This window comes from Notolepis coatsorum (assembly GCF_963971535.1).
Source record: "Notolepis coatsorum genome assembly, chromosome: 17".
Lineage (NCBI taxonomy): Eukaryota > Metazoa > Chordata > Actinopteri > Aulopiformes > Paralepididae > Notolepis > Notolepis coatsorum.
Window position 1 is genome coordinate 56,245,958 of NC_140181.1, and position 22,005 is coordinate 56,267,962.

General features: G+C 41.9%; 1 protein-coding gene across 2 annotated transcripts; it reads left to right on the forward strand.

Annotated features, from left to right (window-relative positions):
• Window positions 1-997: 997 nt before the first annotated feature.
• kiaa2013 (KIAA2013 ortholog) lies at window positions 998-21,627 on the forward strand. 2 transcript variants are annotated; one of them, XM_084333854.1, is made up of 3 exons: window positions 998-2,353; window positions 15,063-15,916; window positions 18,874-21,627. In XM_084333854.1, the coding sequence occupies exons 1-3, from the start codon at window positions 1,396-1,398 to the stop codon at window positions 18,907-18,909; spliced, it is 1,848 nt and encodes a 615-aa protein (XP_084189980.1). In that variant the 5' UTR covers window positions 998-1,395; the 3' UTR covers window positions 18,910-21,627. The 2 variants fall into 2 exon arrangements, with proteins under 2 accessions (XP_084189980.1, XP_084189981.1); XM_084333855.1 differs by having other exon boundaries at window positions 18,877-21,627.
• The last annotated feature ends 378 nt before the right edge of the window (window positions 21,628-22,005 follow it).

The following is a 22,005-nucleotide window of genomic DNA, read 5'->3' on the forward strand; positions in this document are numbered from 1 at the left end:
CACACACCCTCTATTATATTCAACAACATAAACTTGTTGTAGAATCTGATAAATCCCGGGCATTCTTTCATTAATATGGCCATTTATTATAAAATAAAATAAAAAGGGGGATTTACAAAGAAGTTGCATTATTTAGTTTTAGTTCAGTTTATTTTGATTGATTGATTGAAAACTTTATTAATAGATTGCAGAATGGGTACAATACAGTACACAATTGTTAAGGTGATGCAGACCAGAGAAAGACTTTCATCTTGTTTACATCAGGGTCCCCCATTTTCAATTCATCAGGAATTGACTTTTTCTTTACACAAGGTATAGCTACATATAAATAATAATGAGTATTTTCTTCCACAAAGGTATCAAAATAGAAAGAAAACAATATTAGAATGACCGAAACTGTGTAAAAAGAAGCCTATACGTTTATATGCCTACCCTTTTTACAATATATACCCTCATCTGCACATTGTGTACATTGTTTACTTTTGCTCATATATCAAGTTTCAAGTTCAAGTTTCTTTATTATTTGTCATACAGAAATACAGAATACTTTGCATGAAATGTTTCTTTCTGTTTCGCTCCTGAGTGTGCTAGATAATAATAATATAGTATAAATAAGTAAAACAAAAAAATTGAAAGTCAAGAAGTCAAGTAAACACAAGTGTAAACAACAATTGTTCAGTATACCTCTATACGGTAAGTATGTACATCTGGTACAAAAATGGTGAGGTATATCTTATTATAAGAGGTATATGGTGAGGTATAGCTTATATGTTCAGATAAAAACATGTATTATCGTTTAGCATGATAGACACACTGATGATGATGACACGGAACATTGTGACAAATAGTTTTGCTCTGTTTGTAACGAAGACAGTTTTCAATAAATACACGACTTTGTAGCATCATTGCAGTGTCGTAAAAAATACTTGGTGTCGTCACGACATTTCTGGCATCCCGCGACACTTTACGTCAGTGTTGGTAAACCCCCAGAAGTGTTTCAGCAGCGAGTGATGAGTTGTTTGCAAACAACTGGTTGTTCCGAAGAGCTCAAATACACCGAGAGGACATGAGACGTGACAACCGCGAGAGACGATGAGTCAATGACCACCGTGTGCACGCAATTAACCACGTGACAATATACACGATGTGAGAAAGAAATGCAAAGTTTCGACTGATTCGCTTCACGTCGCTAAGCTAGCTAACCTAGCCACTAAGCTAAGCCAACTTGTTCCACCCGACGTCAATGAACCACTTGATTGTTTTGATAACGAGCGAGTTGTGTGATATGCCAGCTAACGTTAGCTAGGTAACGTTAACACCACCTGCACATTTTTTTGATACTGAGGGAATTGTTGGAAAGTGCTCTGCTTTCATCCTCTGAAATAACATAACACAATGTGGCTTCAGCAGAGACTAAAGGGTCTGCCGGGCTTGCTGTCAAGCATCTGGGCGAGAAGACTTCTCATTGGACTCTTGCTCTTCCTCATCTTCTACTGGTACCTGGGAGCAGATAGCAGCTTGAGGTTTTTCAGTGGCTCAGCAAAGTCGGGTGGAGTAGCCGGCCAGTGTCTCCAGACTGAAATCCACAGGTGGAAGTCTCTTGTGGAAAGAGGAGAGGGCATCTACAGCACACCTCAGGAGAGTGTAGACACACCTTTTGTATCAGGTAACGGCCATATCCTGGTTGACATTGACTCTAACAGACTGTGGGTAGCCGCATCCTCCCAGCCAGGCTCGGCTCCGGTGCACCAGACCGACTATTCGCCAGTAGTGGGTGTACACCTTCCTGGGAAGCGAGCAGAGGCCCAGGCTACCATGCTGTGGTTCCGCAAGGGGGCAGTGCTTTCGGTCCGCTGCATTCTGCCAGCCACCTCACAGTTGGCACGGGACTGCGTCACCATCAGGGAGGAGTTCATGGCCCACCGCAGCCGGCCTAACGTCTACCTGCAGCGGATCCACATCAATAACCCCTCCGACAGGACCACCACGCTGGAGGTCTCATCCGAAGCGCCCTCATTCGGCAGCAAGTTCTCCTCCAGCGTGGAGAAGGTGGAGGACAAGGAGTTTGTGCTCTCCTCCGGCAGGGTGCTGGTGGAAAAAAACCGCATCGTCCTGGTGGTGGTGGCCACCAAGAAGCTCGCCAGCCGGATCCAGGTGTCGGCCAAGTCGGAGTACGCCGACAACGTCCTGTCCGTGGTGTGGACCTCCGAGCCCATCGAGTCCTCCAAGCTGGAGGAGACCTTCACCAGGCTGCGAGACGGAGCCAAGAAGGAGCTTGGGGAGCTGCTGAGGACAAACGTGGATGACCTTGTGGTGGATCACCAGCAAGCCTGGATGGACCTCTTCATCTCTGGTTAGTTGACAAAGGTCATATGAACCTTTGGCCTTCGTTTTTGATGAGCACCAGTGTTTCCCCATTTATCCTTGGGTTAGGTTAGGTAAGGTACACACAGTCAAGCAGCCCAGAATATATATATATATTTTAATGAAAGAGTTAACCCGTTTGAGGTCCAGTTCATTCTCCAGCTGCCAGGCAGTCATCTGGGCAATAACAATTTTCTTATTGATTTAGGAATCAAACACTAGCCCCAACAGTGGCTTTGGAGATATTGTTTTGATATTTAGACGGACACTATTCCAAAGTCACAAGCATCAATTTGGCTCATCAATGGTGCCCGTAGGGTCGTTCTTTAACTTACTGTGAAATAAAATGCCTACTACTATATGTAAACCCTATTTTTCTATCATCTGTCATCCTACAGATTGATTCCACCTAAAATCTACTCTAGTAACGTCACGTTGGCTGCAGCTTTCTGGGTGTAATTCAACCCGGCCGTGCAACAGAAGTAATTTCAGAGTAAAAAGAGAGAAGAAAAAGGACAAATTAGGCTACTTTTGAGGACATTCTGTGACTCACATTGGTTGGAATTGTAGCCAGCATAGCTGGCGCCAACAAGAGCACACAGGAAATCACAAAATACTTATCACTGTGGTTTGACTGATGCAATCTTGTTTTGGAATCAATCGGTACGTTGCTAGATAAAATACAAATTATGTTCCTTCAAATATTTCATGTAAAATTTTCTGAGAAACAAGAAAACAACACGATTGTACTACACAATTTTATAATTTCATCACAGTATGATCCCACTGAGAGATGATAAACAATAATATAGAACGATTGCCTAGTCCAATATAGAGCACCAGCCCTCATCTTTAATTGCACTCTCCTCAGCAATAGAGGTGTGTGATAGTTAGCTGGAGGGTGATAGTGATAGTTTATCAGAAACATGTGTCATATCACATGTTGAGTGTTGTTCTCCTAACACATTGCCGCCCGACCACGAGTTTATACCTGCTTCGAATCCATGCGTTGTGGACAGAATCACGTATATAGCCGTGTCAAGTTGTTATTGCTTTTATTCCATTTTAATAACCGGTTCAAGGTCGCTGACCGGCACTGCAGATCTACCCTATTCTGTGAGTTCGAGAGTGTGCAATACCGGCCAGATCCTCTTAGGGGCGCCATCGCTCCACTCAGGGTTCGAAATTAACGGGGGCTTGGGGCATAATGCCCTTGAAAATGGACAAAATGCCCTTGAAAATCAGTTAAGGAGGGCACTTAATGCCCCCGACAGTTGACTAATTATATATATATATTTATCCGGTAATGGAGCGTCTGTGGGAGTACGGTTCAGATGACGCGCAAATAAAAAAAATTCATTTGGCGGAGCCGGTGTTCTGCACTGGCTGCAGGCAGCAGCAGCCAGCTGCCAGGTGCTAGTCAGTTTGTGTAAAAATGGCACGCACAATATAAATCAATCTTCATTACGACTTTAAAAACATAGCCATTAACATTACATATGCCTACACACATCTTGCCATAGCGTTAGGAGTTTGTAAACACAACGCACGTTTTAACTATGGTAGCCCGACGCAGCCCGCAAGCTAATACTGTAGTCAATGAAATGTCACCGTAGCTACTAGCTACTGTAGCAGAGGAGGAAATGGGAGTCTGAGAGGCGGGGTGTTTAAAGACAATGATAGGCGTTTATTCAACATCCAAGAAGGCTAACATACAACTGTGTTTTACTAACTCCAACCGGGACTATTGCCGCTTTTCCACTGCATGTTGATGTTAGAACGTCTCCTCCTAACGTTACCGGAGCTGATAACATTGTCTGGGCTGGTGTTCCGTGACGCTAAAATGTCCGTGGGGACCCGGCGCCAACCCATAGATAGTTCCAACTCACCGAATTACGTAATCCACCACAGTTGCACTCAATATTTAAATAATGTTAGTCTAAATAAATGTAGACGGAAACATAATAATTTCAAGCAGAAAACGAATCTTTCCATTAAGAACTGACGATCAGGGAATTTAAACATGGTTGACATTGTTTTTGTGTGTTTATATTAAAGAAAGGAAAGTCTAGTGCTGGCTGAGCATATTGTTTGTTTGCACTAAGTTAATACTTTGACAAATGTAGCCTATATTTTTCAGTCAGTTCGGTCTTTGTGTGCCAAACATTATTTAAGGCTGTAAACACTGTAAACCTTTTATTTTATTTTTAATAAATGAGAAGCATGTTTAGATTTGAGTGTTAAATTTTTTTTTAATAAAAATTAACATATATCGAACTGAAAACCGTGACACCAAAATCGTGATACGAACCAAACCGTCCCATTTTGTGAACCGTCCCACCCCTACCTAGGGGTGGGAATCACCAGTTTCATCATGATACGATACGATATCGATTCTTTGGACAACGATACGATATTTGCCGATATCACAAAGTCTCTCACGATACAATACGATACGATTAGATTCAGGTGCCTGCGATCGATATGAGATGATATCATATGCCCATTTAACACAATCAGTTATGAGACTCGCCACAGGATTTTCAAAATAAGAGTATCGATATGAATCGATCTTATTACATCGCATCGATCCGATTCGATCGTTGATAATTACATCGATGTATCGATCTGGATCGATGTATCGTCCCACCCCTACCCCTACCGTTTATCATAAAAATGCAGTGCCCCCGAAATACAAAAAAAAGCCCCCGAAAATCAATTAAGGGGGGCAAAAAAAGCCCTTGAAAAAAAATGTTAATTTCTAACCCTGGCTCCACTGCAGTATGCCCTGTGGCAGAAGGAAGCAGACTCGTTTTCTTTCCTTCAATGTATATTCCAGTAGCATGATTGTGGATCTACAGCCTGGTATCTTGGATTGCGTTTCGGATAGCAGATTTCACCATGTAATAGGGTTTTTATCATCAGCCAATGGACATATCGATCTACCAGATGACGATCGATAACGGGGAAATGCTTGGGGGGATCAGGCCCGCCCACGGTAAGATCCCCTTCACGTAAATTACAGCCCCATCGGACACCGTTCTGATAGCCAACCAGGCGAACGGCCTATGTGGCTAGTTAGACGAACACTGCTATTGGTAATCAATAATAATAAACGACGCCCCCCCCCCCCCTTTCATGCATACATGCTTTGGGACAGTCTCGATCATATGCAGTTTCAGTTATTTTTTTAGCATCTGTAAAACGGAAATGCCGTTGGATATAACGTTAGCAGCTATTAGCCATTTATCTAGCCTCCCAGAAAATATACGAGACAAAATCCGCTATAATCCTTATATTCACGGCGCTATAAAATGACGACCTATTGATGCATTTTTTTTTTCTTTAGGCCATTTTGAAGGGACGGTTTATGAACTCAATTGACAATGAGAATGGACAGATAGCAATACTATAAAGCAGGGGTGCCTAACCTTTTTTGAACCAAGATCTACTTTTTAATTTACCACCTAGCCGAGAGCTACCAGCCAAAATTGTATATTGTAAGCCGTCATTTGAGGCTTTATAAAAGCAGCATAATGAACACAAATCTGTCAGTGCCGAGTCCGACCTCATCTTAAATAACAAACAGCATTGCTTGTTGTAGTTAACAAGGAGAGGCAGAGTTGATTTTGCAAAAATGTTTTTTTTTAAATAATCAAAATCTACTTGAAATCAGCCCGCGATCTACCTGTCGATCGCGATCGACTGGTTGGGCACCACTGCTATAAAGTATAGATTTAGCTGTACAAAAAGACACAGGTCTGTTTACAAAACCTGGTCCTCAACCACTATATTAGACGGGTCCCAGCGGTCGCCAATGTGTTAAAGGGGAACTATTTTACTATTTCTTTCACTATTTGGGCACTTTTACACAATTCCTGTGAGTCTATGGAACACCTCTGTAATATATATATATTTTTTTATTCATTGTTTTGTATTTCTAATCAAGTCCTCAAAAACAGCATTTTTCTACCTCAAGATTTCGAGCTGTTTTGAGCCTGGGCTCCTAAACCACTGCGCCGGGCCTGCTGAGCGTCGTGTTCGCCTGAACATTAACATGCAGCAGTGACTATATGACATCACATATAGGCACATTTTCAAACGACTCAGTTCAGTGAGGGTGAATATTGTGAGAGGAGAATTGGAAGAATGCACCAATATGAGAATTTTGAGACATAGATCATATTAATATAAGTTCACATAGCTAGGAAACAATGCTAAACACTCAAAAAGGCCATTTATAAGATAGTTCCCCTTTAACACTTTCAATGCCAACGACGAAATATATCGTTTGTTCATGCCGACGTTCATTGCCAGCGTTGGATCAATAAACGCGATCGATATTTGGAATGGCGATCAGGAATTGGAATAATCTTTTTGGAGAACATCTGATCTGAGGTAAGTAGGGATGCCCCGATCACGTTTTTTGCCACCGATACCGATCACCGATCGTCGTGAGCCATATCGGCCGATACCGATCCGATACCGATCGTTTTTGATTAAAAAAAATGTAAAAATTATTTTATATAATTTCTTTTTTATAAAATATATATATTATATAATTAGACTTGTACTTGTATTATCTGCGAGACATCGCCACCACGCAACAAGCTCCACTGTCTGTGTGTACTTGAGTAGCCTCCAGCTACGGCCAGGATTCTCCGGAGCTGCAGCTGGACCCTATACTCGAGTAGCCTCGAGCTACGGCCAGGATTCTCCGGAGCTGCAGCTGGACCCTATTGGTATAACGTTACTGTGGTCATATCACATTCAACATGCCCTCAGCTCGAATACGCGTCGAATCAGTGTTATAAGACATTGATATCAGGAGCTATCTGTAGCTACTGCTAGCCGGATATATAACGTTAATATTTAGTATATTTTAGTTCAATGGGACATTTCGTTTTGAACAGTGAACTAACTTGCGCTAACTTGAGCTAACAGAGCTATCATACACGTCTCTACTAGACTATTGCTGGAGCATACATCAGTAGCTAGCCGGCTAGATACCGTTCGGTTAGACAATGCCTCATCATGTATTAAACTAAAAGTGAATAGTTGACTGGGTCATTTTGTAACAGTAGCTAACATTAGCTCATGGAGGTCCCGTCCCAATAGACTAGACTAGACCCCGTGTTTACATGCGTGCGGGAGGGGCTGGACTCGAGAGCAGACGCGCAGCACTGTGTGCAGCTCCCGGTGTGATCGGTTTTGACGATCGGCGAAAATAAAGCATTATCACCGATCGCATATTTATACTGATTATCGGCTGATAACGATCGGTGGCCGATCGATCGGGGCATCCCTAGAGGTAAGGAATCTATTTGACCAGTCTTAGGATAATCAGATCTTTTTTCACAGAGATATAAACGTGTGCCCTATGTGTGTGTGTGTGCTGATCAGGAAATTAGAGAATCGATTTTTCAGCTCGCTTCTATAGCGTGTATAAGTACACATATACTATCGATAATCTAGCGTTTATTTGAAAACTATTCATAAATAGGCCGAAAAATGGTCGGTTTTTGTGTATTCCAGAATATTCCAGTAAAGGGCGATTATCACAGAATCTTTATATTTTCCTGAAACTTAAAAAAAACAAGCGTTTTTCAAAATGGTATAAAACGGAAATGAACCGATTAAAAAAAGAATCAGTTTCGACAATGTTGACTGCAAACAAGTCATTGATAAGCGACGGCCAGATTAGACACATAATTTAAGACATAGTTTATGCATTTGCAAATATGAGAGCTCTATCATTGAAGTGGGTGGCGGCACGGAAGCACTAAATCGTGCACGAGCTCCGGCATTGAAAGTGTTAAAGGTCCTGTGTCTTATAAATGGCCTTTTCCAGTGTTTAGCATTGTTTTCTAGCAATGTGGGGTTGTATCAATGGGGTCTGTGTCTCTAATTCTCATTTTGGCTCATCAGTCCAGTCTCGAGTTCATGAGATCCTCCCTCACTGAACTAAGCTATTCTGAATTTCGCATACCTGTGACTAGGGGTGGACGGTATAAACGGTATAAGGTATAAACGGTATTAATTTGCTCTACGGTATGGATTTTGACTATACCGTGTAATAGGCCTGCCGCAATAAGCAATAAATTGATTAATCGGCGCAATAATTAAAATGAATGCAATGATTTTGGCGGGCGCGATTAATTGCCATTTGCGCGTTTGTTTTAATGAGGCGGAACCAGTACCCCTTGTCAGTCACTCTCCGTGTGGGGGGCCGCTGGCCTTACTACAGAGTACAGCACGGGAGCTCCGTGGGGCACTAGCAACGCCACATAGCTTAACTACATTTCTCAATAGTGTTGCTCCTTTTAACCAAGTAGTGTTCTTTGTAGTGTAGCTATTTTTAGACCCAAGTAGTTACTCGCTACTGCCCGGAGAAACTGGACTGCTAAATAAAGATTAAAGATCTAGCGTTGATGCTAACAACATTAGCTAAATAGCTAACAAACGAAATACAACGTATAGCATAGCTAGCTACAACATAGAATAACGTTAATACAATTACATGCATCATTGTTTACAATGAACGGGTGGGGCTAATCAAAGGACTGGACACGGGGACAAGTTAGACATGAATTAATTTATTATAACAGGTAGTTTCGAGTCGTGCCTACGCACCACAGGGCTACTATTCTATTATATACGGCTTTGGCACTTCCTCCTCATCGTTGATTGCCTGTAGTAGCTGCATCTAACGTTAGTAGCTAACGTTAAAACTAACCTAAAGTTAGTTGTTCACCAACAATCTCAACATTTGTTTTATCATTAGCTCAAAAACACAGAACCGGACGAGACAAGTTGTCCGCTCAATACGTTCTGCTAGGATAATAACAACAATACTTCCGCTCCGGACCGGTGGGTGGGTTTCAAAATAAAAGTCTAAAACACCGGAAAAGATGTTTATTTTGTACAGCGTTTTCCTCCACGAATACTCGAGTACATCATGTGATCAATCGATCTGGATTATTTTTGCCCATCCCTAGTTTATCCTGTGCTGAAGTCTCCATTCCAATAGAGATAGTATATATTTTGGTGTTTATTTGATTATTGTTTCACTGCCTTTTTATTTATTACGTTTCCACAGTTTTTTCCTCATACTTTATTAACATTTTGTACATGGTACCGCAAGGTACATTAATAATAAATGTACATGTTAAAAGGATGATACAAAAAGCCAGACAGAGGGCTTGTTTCCAGTTTCAGTTTGTTTTATAATAAACAATCAAACTGAGCATTATTTTATTTAAAATATCTTCCAATGTTAAATAAAGGTTTATTGCACTTTGAAACGGTTTCCTTGCATTATTATGCTATTATTATATTAGTAAAAAATAAATAAAAAGGTTAATTGAAAACTTTTGGGAAATACATTTCTCAAAAAAAAAATCTCTCAAAACCGCAATAATATCGCTTATCGCAATATTTTCTGGGACAATTAATCGCCCAGCAAAATGTGTTATCGTGACAGGCCTACCGTGTAACCGGTAGGGCAGCTCTAAAATAGCAATGCCGTCATGTAACCACAGCGCGACTATTTCAATCGCATTTGCCCCTAAAAATAGATAGAATTAGTCATAGATAATAGATATGTGCAAACTGGAAAAAGTTATTTAGGAGGCTTCGCGCAGTGGGCGTGTCAACACGCAATTGTCATTTCATAATAAACACATATCACCGCGGCGCACAGCAAGTTTCAATTTCAGTTCCTGGCATTTTTAACCAGTGGAGAAAGGTAAGAGATGTCCCTATCGTTTTTCTTATATGAATTATTCTACGTTAATAAAACATACCTGGTGATCAACTACAGTTTGCTGTAAACATTATGATATGCGTGTAGTGTTATGATAACGACGGCTGCAGCGGGTCCGTGCTGTCCCGAGTCCGTGCTGCTCCCATTGCAAACAGCGGGCTGGATGCTGGATTTTGCTAGAAGCATATGTAGCTGCAGAGCCGCAGAGCCAGCGGCGCTTTCAGGTCTGGTCACAGGCCCGCTCAACAGCGCCCCCCCCCCCCCACCCAACGGCTGAAAGCTGTGACCAGACCTGAAAGCGCCGCTGGCTCTGCGGCTCTGCAGCTACATATGCTTCTAGCAAAATCCAGCATCCAGCCCGCTGTTTGCAATGGGAGCAGCACGGACTCGGGACTTATTTTATTTGGAATATAATGACTTTATACGCAAAAGTAGCCTAGTTTTAAGTTAAAATATTATAAATCTACATGCCTTGAGGATGTCATTCTTTATATAGCCTGCCTATCAGGCAAAAAAATTATTCTAACGGAAACACTGATACCGTGATATATACCGTTACCGTCTATGCTTCAAATTATACCGTGATATAAATTTTAGACCATACCGTCCACCCCTACCTGTGACGTCCAAGAATTCTCATCTGCATAACTAACGCCCCCTCTATGGTTGTAGAATTAACGCCCCCTCTATGGTTGTAGCCACACTCAACCATTCGCTCAACAACAGAGAGAGTGGAAATACTGACAGTTCCTCAAACGGGTTGACGTGCAGGGCTCTACGCTAACCTTTTTCACTAGGGGCACAGGTGCTCCTAAATGAAAAAATTTAGGAGCACACAAAGAAATTTAGGAGCACCCAAAAATATTTAGGAGCACAGTGAAAATATTTCAAGTAACAGTTTATTTTTTTTTCAAAAATAAATGTATATTTGTACTGTGCTGTGTGTAAATTAGCTCCTGCTACAACCCTGCATGTTTACATTTTGTATTTGGTACTTGATGTTCATTAACATGTGCTGCCTGTCCCTATCAAAGAAACTATCAAATCAAACTACTGCTACAAAAGGTTCAGTCACTTAACTTTAGCCCCTTTTATGCATACAATGCTTATGTTTTGGCTGTGTTACTCTTCTAGAAAAATAATCCTTTCAGGGTTGCCTATTGAAATACTGTACACTTTCCTACTGTACACTTTCCTGATTAATTGAAATGGGGGACCCTGATGTAAACAAGACGAAAGTCTTTCTCTGGTCTGCATCCCCTTAACAATTGTGTGTATTGAGCTGTACTGTATTGTACCCATTCTGCAATCTGTTAATAAAGTTTTCAATCAATCAATCAATCAATCAATCACACCTCCAGTACAGAAACATTGTTTGAGTTTGCGTGTCAGGTTAGGTAGACCATTGATTGACAGTCGAGTCTGCCAATTACATCACATCGCTTGCACTCCGGCGCTGCAGCTGGACCCATTGCCCACCTCTGCTGTTGATAACGCTAGCCAAGTTATTATACACACAGATACACAGTGGGCCAGTGACTTTGGTGTAGGGGTGTAACAATGCATCGATCCTAAGGGGGAAATTCAACTGCATCGATTTGAAAATGTTAGAATAGATTATCGCAATTTTAATGTGTACACGTTATGTTATTGTCATGTCCGTTACAGCCAACACACCGACATACGCTACTGCATCAACGTTATGATTAACAAAGCAAGGCATTCGTTTTGTTGCATTAACACTTTAACTGCCGGAAGACGCTTTTAGGCATCCTTCCCCGCCATGCTCAAGTTGCCGAAGACGCCGTTACTCGTCTTTGATATCAATATTTCAAAAATCTGTGATCGGAATCATATTTCCTTTCCGGGGCCCTGAGACACAAGTGTGATCTCCTCTCAATCCTCTAGCGGTTCAAGACCGCCATCTGGTGGCCGATCGGCAGATCGAAAAAACAGATGTTACCTTTAACCCGGCAGGACTCACTCCATATGTGGTCCGGGCACTCGCTAATGTTAGAGAGACTCAGTCTTCACACAGTGAACATCGATCGCTGCAAATAACTCGAAAAAACAACATGATTTGGACGTATATATTATTATACAACCTGGAAATGGACCGGATATTTCTATATCCCATAATAGGAAAATGTCTGTTCCACGCTCATCGCCCAACGGCGCGAGGAAGATACGGTAAGATTCAGCGTTATTTTTCAATGTGTACGATACTAACTGCTATGATGAACATTTGACCCACATTAGATGAATGGTATAACGCTGCCCACGGAATTATAAACGCCCCCTCGGCCATCCGGTCAACATCAGATTACGTGTAGTAACTTCCAGAAGTCCGTCCAGTTGGATTTTTTTTATATCGCGCTGATTGTTATCAAACTGTATTTGATCATCAATATAATGCATTTGGGGCTATAAATCACGTTCTGGAGAAAGCTGCAGAAAGAGATGAAAACATACTTATACTTTAGATCATATTTTAGTATGAATATGTGAATGAAAAAGTTTAACGTTCATACACCCTGAACAATACATATAGGACATTGAATGGGCCCTAATAATAATAATAATAATGACTTGGATTTATATAGCGCTCTTCATGACACCCAGAGCGCTTCACAGAGTCCATTATTCGTTCATACACAGTCATACCGGTGGTGGTAAGCTACAATTGCAGCCAGAGCTGCCCTGAGGCAGACTCACGGAAGCGTGGCGAATAATCAACGCCTACGGCCCCTCCGACCACCACCAACATTCATTCACATGTATACACATTCATACGAGGCAAGTAGGTTAAGTGTCTTGCCCAAGGACACAACGGCAGTGGGATGGACATGGGCTTGAGCGGGATTCGAACCACCAACCCTTCGATCATTGGACGACCCGCTCTACCCCTGAGCCACGCCGCCCCACAATAATAATGGCAATTTAGCAATAGAATTTAAAAAGTTATAGCCCTGCAAAGAAGGGGAACTTCTACATAGACAAATAGAGCTGGCAACCTATGGTATATCATGAATTTAGCCTTAGGCAATCAAAGTGTTAACGTTATATTACTATTGCTATCGATAAATCTAGGTGTTCTAAAATCTATTGCTATTGGTAAGAGAGAGACTATAATAAGTTGGTGTCTCGGAAAACGAGAGCCCTGATCGCGGAGTTTCAGGAAGTAAACAAGCAAAATGAGAGCTTCCGATTGGTCATTTGCTTTATTTCCCATGAAACCAGTCACTTCACTCTACTGTGATTGGACCGTTGGCTTGAGTGCAATGTGGGACTTGTAGTTTTTTAACGATCTCGCAGCGGAGGAAAAAAAAGACGAGAGAGGCTATAATCTGTATTCGCACAGCGTGCGCGTAATTGATTTTTACGGTTCGCATACAAATATTTTTAGGGGCATATGCGAGCAATTTGGTCGCACTGTAGAGCCCTGACGTGGCGTGAGTGCCGACAGAGAGAGCAGAGAACGAGCGAGAGAGAGATAGAGAGAGAGGGACACGGAGCATTTACACACACACTCCCGACCGCGCACGCGTGGGGAAACACACACACGCAGTCGGGAGCACTCACTGTCAACCTGCTGCAAAATATCATTGCGCAAATGCGCACGCTCCCACGCGCTCGCCCATATTCCGATCCGTGCAATAATATTCACAGGGGTATATATTGTCATTTGAAACCAGTTACCAATGCATTGTCCCGTGGGATTATGCCCCCCCCCCCCGCGGCAAAATTAATTAGTATCCCCCTCAATCTCTGTCTGCCAGTGCAGACTGTGGGTGACTGTCACTCAAAGTGCTTATGGGCGGAGCCCAGCCCAAAATAGCTTGAAATCTTGAAGTGGAAAAATGCTGCTTTAGAGTACTTGATTAGAAATACAAAACAATGAATAAAAAATAAACTTACAGATGTGTTCCATAGACTCACAGGAATTATGTAACAAATAGTGAAAGGGATAGCAAAACACGGGACCTTTACATGCCAAAATGATGGGAATATACTAGGGATGTCCGATATTATCGGCCTACCGATATTATCGGCCGATATCAGCATTAAAATCTTTCAAAGAAAAAAAAAATAAAAAGATTTTTACATTTCTATAACCTTTATTTACCCAGGCAAGCAAGTAAGAACAAATTCTGATTTTATTTATTGTCAAAAGTATGCATAATGTTGTGTTAATTCCACAACAAGAGATATGTAATGTTAATTACCTGAAATTATTCCATTTTTTGGGGGGGGGGGAACCCTGCATATATCGGTATCGGTTGATATCAGTATCGGAAATTAAGAGTTGGACTATATCGGTATTGGTAAAAAAGCCAATATCGAGCATCCCTAGAATATACCAATTTCCTCTCTGTGTGTTCATTAGAAACCCATCTGGCTGCAAGCTACTGTATCTTAGCACAAATTAATGGAAGCGGATACGGATCACTGGCCTAGAGTAAAACTCTCTTGCAGCCAGATAGCTTTCTACTGAACGCAAAGAGGAAATTGGTATCTATCTTCTTGTCTAACTCTGGAGAAGATGGTAAGCACATTTCCCATAATGTTGGTGTGTTCCTTCAAAGTTTAAACACAGGTACCTCAGTCAGGTTAATGAAGTATTAAATGAAGGCTTGAATCCACATCCACACACATATTTAAACAGGCTATCCGGCTAAATCTATCTAGTAGAAATCTATCTGGCTGCAAGAGAGTTTTACTCTAGGCCAGTGGTCTGTATCCGCTTAGCACAAATGAATGCAAGCGGATACAGACCAGCTAGCAGCTAGTGGTCAGTAATTTTACAGGTAAATACTGTAAATGCAGTGGGAATACTGTAAAGGCAGGGTAAATACTGTAAATTAAAATATCACAGAGGGAGTTGGAGACTTGATTTACATCTTCGTCATCAGCTTTCTCCTTTTTCCTCTAGGTGTGGAGATGAGGAAGATAACCGACTCCCACACTCCCTCCAGCCATACGGTGAACACCACCCTCTACTACATCCTCTCCTCCTCCATGGCGCCCCTGCTGGACCGGAGGCTGGGCAGCGAGGAGCAGGCCCGTCTGGAGTCCAGCCTCAACTACGCTGACCACTGCTTCAGCGGCCACGCCACCATGCACGCAGAGAACCTGTGGCCCGAGCGCATCAGCAGCACCGCCCAGATCCTCCAGCTGGTCACCCTGTGGACCCTGACTCTGCAGAAGAGAGGCTGCAAGGTCCTGGTGGCAGCCGGGGCCCATGGCGTGATGCAGGGCATGACACTCAGCTTCGGCGGCCTGCAGTTCACCGAGAACCACCTCCAGTTCCAGGCCGACCCGGACGTCCTGCACAACAGCTACGCGCTCCGGGGAATCCATTACAACAAGGATCTGATCAACCTGGCCGTGTTGCTGGACGCCGACGGGAAGCCATTCCTCCACGTGTCAGTGAAGCCGCAGGAGAAGGCGGTGCAGCTGTTCGCCTGCGAGGCCGGCTGCCTCAACGAGCCCGTGGAGCTGACCTCGGAGGTCAAGGGTCACACCTTCCCCGTGATGGTGACACAGCCCATCACGCCACTCCTCTACATCTCCACGGACCTGCGCCACCTGCAGGACCTGCGCCACACGCTACACCTGAAGGCCATCCTGGCCCACGAGGAGCACATGGCGAACAGGTACCCCGGCCTGCCCTTCCTGTTCTGGTTCAGCGTGGCATCGCTCATCACCCTCTTCCACCTCTTCCTCTTCAAACTCATCTACAACGAGTACTGCGGCCCCGGCGCCAAGCCCCTCTTCAGGAGCAAGGTATAAACACAGCACACAGCAGAGAGAGAGAGAAAATACAACTGCAAACTGACTTTCTGTGCTTTTGATTTTGGACTTTTGTGTGGTGGCAAAGATTTCTCCTCCCCTTTCTCTCTCGGTCTTCTTCTGGTGTGTTGATTTCTCAGTTTTCATTTTGTCTGCTTTCCTTGTTGTGTGTACTTTTGTCCTCCCCCTTCCCTCCATTATGTTTGGATTTTGTTCAGAGTGGGTTGGCTTTAATTGCAGTGCACCCCTTGACCTTTTCTTCCTGTCCAACAAGACGATTCAGCGATTTGCTTCTATCATGTGTGTGTGTGTGTGTGTGTGTGTGTGTGTGTGTGTGTGTGTGTGTGTGTGTGTGTGTGTGTGTGTGTGTGTGTGTGTGTGTGTGTGTGTGTGTGTGTGTGTGTGTGTGTGTGTGTGTGTGTGTGTGTGTGTGTGCGCTCGCTCGCTCGCTCGCGCGCGCGAGAGGAATCAATAAGAAAGGCTATTTGGAAGCAAATTCTCATTTAGCTACATTATTATGCAAGTAACCGCGTTGTTCTTGACTTTGAAGAATGAAGAATTCCGTCTTTCCCTTGATAGCACCAGTAGAGAAGTGTCCATAGTATTCCATTACATCACCATCGCAGGCATCTTGGTAGGAAAAACAACAGGCGATCATAATCCAACTAACAGCGGTGAGACTGGTAATGACCACCATGGCCAATGAGCTGGATTCATACGGTACTGTGTCGTGTTGGTAGGAAGTGTTCCAGAGCGCGGTCCAATCCTGTTGAATGTCTTTGGAAGCAGAGTCACGAAGCTATGATGTTTTTCTTTTTTTCTTTTTACCAATCCGTCTACTTTCATTGCACTTTGTGTATTTGGGAATGTGAAGTATACAGTGCGTTGATCTTTATAAAAAAAAATCCAATATACCCCCCCTCCCCCTCCAGTAAGCTTGCGCCTCCTAATAATTAGGCAGGCGATGTTGTGTTTTTCATCATAGTTCAGTTGACATTAAGTTCAATGTTTACTGGTGCCCAAGTATCGCACAATCCATGGTTAAGGGTGTTGTCATTAGCGTGTAGTTACACCTGCTATATGTTTCTCCTGTTCGCTTCACTGGACGTTCATGCCACCTTATAACAGCATCCCTTGTTCTGTTTAGTTCTGTTCTGTCAAACCATGACTTCACTTTCATTAAAGGGGCACTTCACTGAAAATCAATGCACATACCGGTAACATCACTGTAAACTATTTTGCGCACAATCATTTAACTTAGGTTGATAGTTGTTCAGAGAATGATGAATTTTATTTGTCCTCTGGTGATGTCATCGGAGGACACTGGATCCTTGTTAATTACAGCTCATTGGAATGATGTGGATGAAAAAATAGCAATCCCTATCCCTAATGCTATTTTCTTTATTCACATAATTTCTTTGAGCTGTAATTAACATAACATAAGGATCCAGTGTCCTCCGATGAAATCACTGGAGGACAAATTAAAACTCATCAATTACAAAATTGTCAAATTAAACGAATGTGTGCAAAAATGTTTTGGGATATGTGTGAGATTGCGATTTAGAGCATAATAAATTAGCGGCCAACTGATATGGGTTTTTCAATGGCCGATACGGTACAGATATTTTGAGAACAGGCCGGCCGATGGTTGATATAATGCCAATATAATGAAAAGTGTAGGTGGGACGATATCAGAAATTCAATATTGGCCAAACACTAAACAGCATTGTTTTTTTTGTGAAGTACCTCGTTAGACTGATACTGTACGTGAAATGAAGAATCGTGTGGTTTGACACCTTGCAAAAAACTGTAAATGAGGAACTTAAACTGCAAGTAACCTAGTAAGTAAGGTGGTATTAACGTTCCCAGAATGTGCAAAACCTTTTTGCTTTCTGTCTATTTTCATGTAAAAAAAAAAAAAAAAAAAAAAAAGGCTTCTGTTTTCATTGCAAAGCTGAGGGGTGCTGGGGAGCTGCAGGCTGCTGTTGGGGATGCACATGTCTGCTGGTGTTGGTTTCCACTGAGCTTGGACTGCTGCTGACTGACTTTGCCCGTTTCTTCTTTTCTTTTCTTGTTTTGCTGTTCCTCTGTGTTTCTGATGGTGTTTTTTATATTGATTCACTCTTGATTAAATTAACAACAAATATACAGGATGGCTTTGCCTCTTTACTGCTCTTCAACCTAACATAGGTAATTCTGTGCACCGCCTCACAAGCTAGTGTCAGCCAATTCTGAATTGACCCTTTGCCCCGTTCCGAGCCACTGTAGATTATTCATTTAAATTTCTTGTATTAGCTTCACTGTGTTAAGCACTTACTTTTTGGAATCTATAGAATAAGGTTGTAACAATTCTGAATAGGAAATTACCATTAAAGGGGCATGCCAACATTATGGGAAATGTGCTTACTGTCTTCTCCAGAGTCAGACAAGAAGATAGATACCATGTTCCTCTCTCTGTGTTCAGTAGAAAGCTATCCGGCTGCAAGCCTAGCCTAGCTTAGCACAAATATATGGTAGTGGTCCGTATCCGCATCCATTAATTTGTAAGATGCAGCCGGATAGCTTTCTACAGAACACACAGAGAGGTAATTCGTATCTATCTTCTTGTCTGACTCTGGAGAAGACGGTACGCACATTTCCCATAATGTTGATGTGTCCCTTTAAATTATTTGATTGAAACATAAACAATTGATAAATCAAATGAGTCCTGGATTTTGAGATTTACCATAAACAACGTGAGTACTGAAAGACATGTTACGTACTTTTAGTTTACATTTGATCCATGATCAGGAGAATCGTCACACCCCCCCGCTATGGAAGCATCTGAAAGGGTTTTCAGGGTCATTTTGGAGTTGGTCTGTCTATGATAATTAATCACTACCACAACAGCTGCAGCTATCCCATTCCGCTTTCTCCTGGTCTAACCTCTAACCTCCCCCTCTTCACTTCAGCAGGTGACCAAGATAAACGAGGACGCTACTCCTTAGGAAGGCAGCCATGACACCAGGTGCAAAAGTAGCACGGGGGACGCTGCATGGGGGCAATAAAGAGTGCTGTTTTTCACTGGATTGGCTCGTTGTCTGAGCTTTGAAAGCATGGGATGAAATGCCACAGTGATTGGGCAGTATACCCCAACCTATACCATCTACCAACCCTGCCCTCTACCACCCCTGCAGTACAACTACCCCTACTCTCTACCACCCCTGCAGTATAACTACCCCAACCCTACCCTCTACCACCCCTTCAGTATACTACTCTACTACCCCTGCAGTATACCTATCCCAACCCCTACACTCTACCACCCCTGCAGTATAACTACCCCAACCCTACCCTCTACCACCCCTTCAGTATACTACTCTACTACCCCTGCAGTATACCTATCCCAACCCCTACACTCTACCACCCCTGCAGTATAACTACCCCAACCCTACCCTCTACTACCCCTGCAGTATAACTGCCCCATCCCCTACCACCCCTCCCTCCCTCAGGTCAGTGCTCACCTTTGCTTCTATTCATTATTATGCAGGATGGCCCTACTGTTTGAAGGAGCTCCATCCACACTATGGGTCTAGAGAAGGTACAACTCAACTCACAATGCAGGCGCTCTCCAGGTGCAAGTTTGACCATGACTGAAAGGAGTCATTTTATTTACATTTCCAGCCAACTGGAAGGAATTGGGGGGTAAGGGGGGGTATTACAGGTATAACAGATTTTTTTGTTGAATTTGTAACGAATATCAAAAGTGTCCTTTTCTTAATTGAGTATGTTCTTCCATATTCACCAGTCTTATGGACTTATGTCGTATGGACCATCATAGTAGCACAGCACTATGCATGTAAAGATAAGTTCATGCTTCCTTGAAAATTGAAATAATTGTAGGCTTTTTCATTTACGGTAGTTCCTCAGAACATGCTCCTATTTCTTTGCTTTCCTCCCAGATTCAGTTTAGGAGCCAATGTGCTGCTTTGTCAAAATGACCAGATTTTTATACTTGAACGGGGCCAATTCCCTTTCTGCTTTGTAGACTTAAAGGAATACTTTGGCGTTTAGATTTTTACTTTAGGTGATTACTTCTCTTCATCAACTATTAATACCGGTAGTTTCTACATTTGTCCTTAAATTGTCCATGGAATACTTTGTTAGCAGTGTTTGATTAGATAATTTGGGGCACAGCTATCTTGAAATTTATGTAAAATTATCTCATTAAACCAATTACTTTTTTTTCAACCAACCATGCCCATGTACTGGCATTGTTTTAGCATTGCGTTTGCTAAACTGATGTTTCATAGCAGTATTTTCTACTAATGCTGTTGATAATCTCATATGATTTGTTTTCTTGTCCTGCATGTTTTCCCCCGGTGCCCCTGGTTTCTTATTTATATAAAAAAAGAATTAGGTTGGAACATGTGTTTCTTGAGGAAAATGTCACCATTAAGCTGTCTTGAAAATCATCTGAATTGTTTTTTCTTGTTTTGCGTAATTAATCAGCAGGCTTAAGGTGTTGTTGATATTGTTTATACAGTGCAGTCGATAGGTCTCTATAGGACAGTGAAACATGTTTTGTTGTTTTGTCTCTGTACTCCAGCACATTGGATTTCAAATGGAACAATGATGATGAGGTTAAAGGTCAGACGTTCAGCTTTAATTTGAGAGTTTTTACATGCATATATGGTGAACCATGTAAGAATTGTAGACCTTTTATACACGCCTCCCATTTTAGGAGACCGAAAGATAAATGAACATAAACTTGTCATATTTAATATGAAATGATGAATAATGTCACAAATGACTCGTTGACTGCAAATGATTAGCAACCAAATATTAAATATAACACTTTTGTTTAAGTTTATGTTAGTTTAGTTAATTACTTTCCTAAAAGGGAGGGACTATATGTAAAAAGAAAAGGGCAGCACTTCCTACACAGCTCACCTGATATGTACCCTCAAACTAAAGCTGGAAGCCTGCACTTTGATTCAAATCCAATGTGCTAGAGATCGGAGCCAAATTATGACAAAATACTTCACTACCTAAGACTTAGCAGCTGCACTATATCCACCCAGCTGCAAACAATCCATTTACAACCAGGGTATAGACGGCTGATAACAATAACATTTTAAAAGTGTATTCCCTGTTGCAATGTTTGCTAATGCAATAGGTGGCAGGAATACACTTTGGTCCAAACTGTTCCCTATAGCTACAGAATTCCAGTTAAACATAGCCTGATGTGTGAATTCAATCTATTCATAGTATAGGCAAACTGACATCTCAGCGCTGGGTTGAAATACTGTTGGCTAAGATGTGAGTCCTCACATGGATGTTGTGCAAATGATGCATTGTTTTTAAGAGTGACTATGGAATTTTCATCTTTTTTGTGAAGTGTAATGTAGCTACATGCCCCCCCCCCCCCCCCCCCCCTGTGCTTACCGAATACCCACTAGTGTATCCTATTTTGGTTTTGTTAATATGGCTTTTTAAGGGCTTTATCCAGTTGATTATTTTTGTGTTTGTTAACTACTGAGTGTGCCTTTAATTAAGAAGTTAATTTATTCTGATTACACCTACAGTCGGATATGATTGTACTTGAATGTTTTATGATAATGTGAGCTTGGAGCAAAACATGTTCAACTTGACTTAAATCGGGTAAAAGAGGATGCAGTATAAGAATATAATGTAAATATGTTAAATTAAAGTATGCTGTCTGATCATTTGTCCAATTTATTTGTATACCTGTAGGTTATTGGCTTTAGCCCATACGAAAAAGAATAACAATGTTGTTAAGTTTGTATTCTAAATATTTTATTTTCTATTTAAATCATTTGGTTTATATTAGGCTATCCTCTTTTTGTTTAGCCTATAGATACCATTTAAAAACAGTAGCCTATATTGAGTATAAAGAAGGCTGTGATTGACCCTAAATCAATTAGAAATTCAAAGGTATATTCGTCTGTCTATAGACATAAAGACCCTACATCACTATCTCAAAGAAAAGGTATGCTTTTAGCCTCTGTGGTTTATACAATATTACACTGTCAGTATTTATTTATTTCATATTTATGACTTTAGTCGGCTGTAGACGTATACCA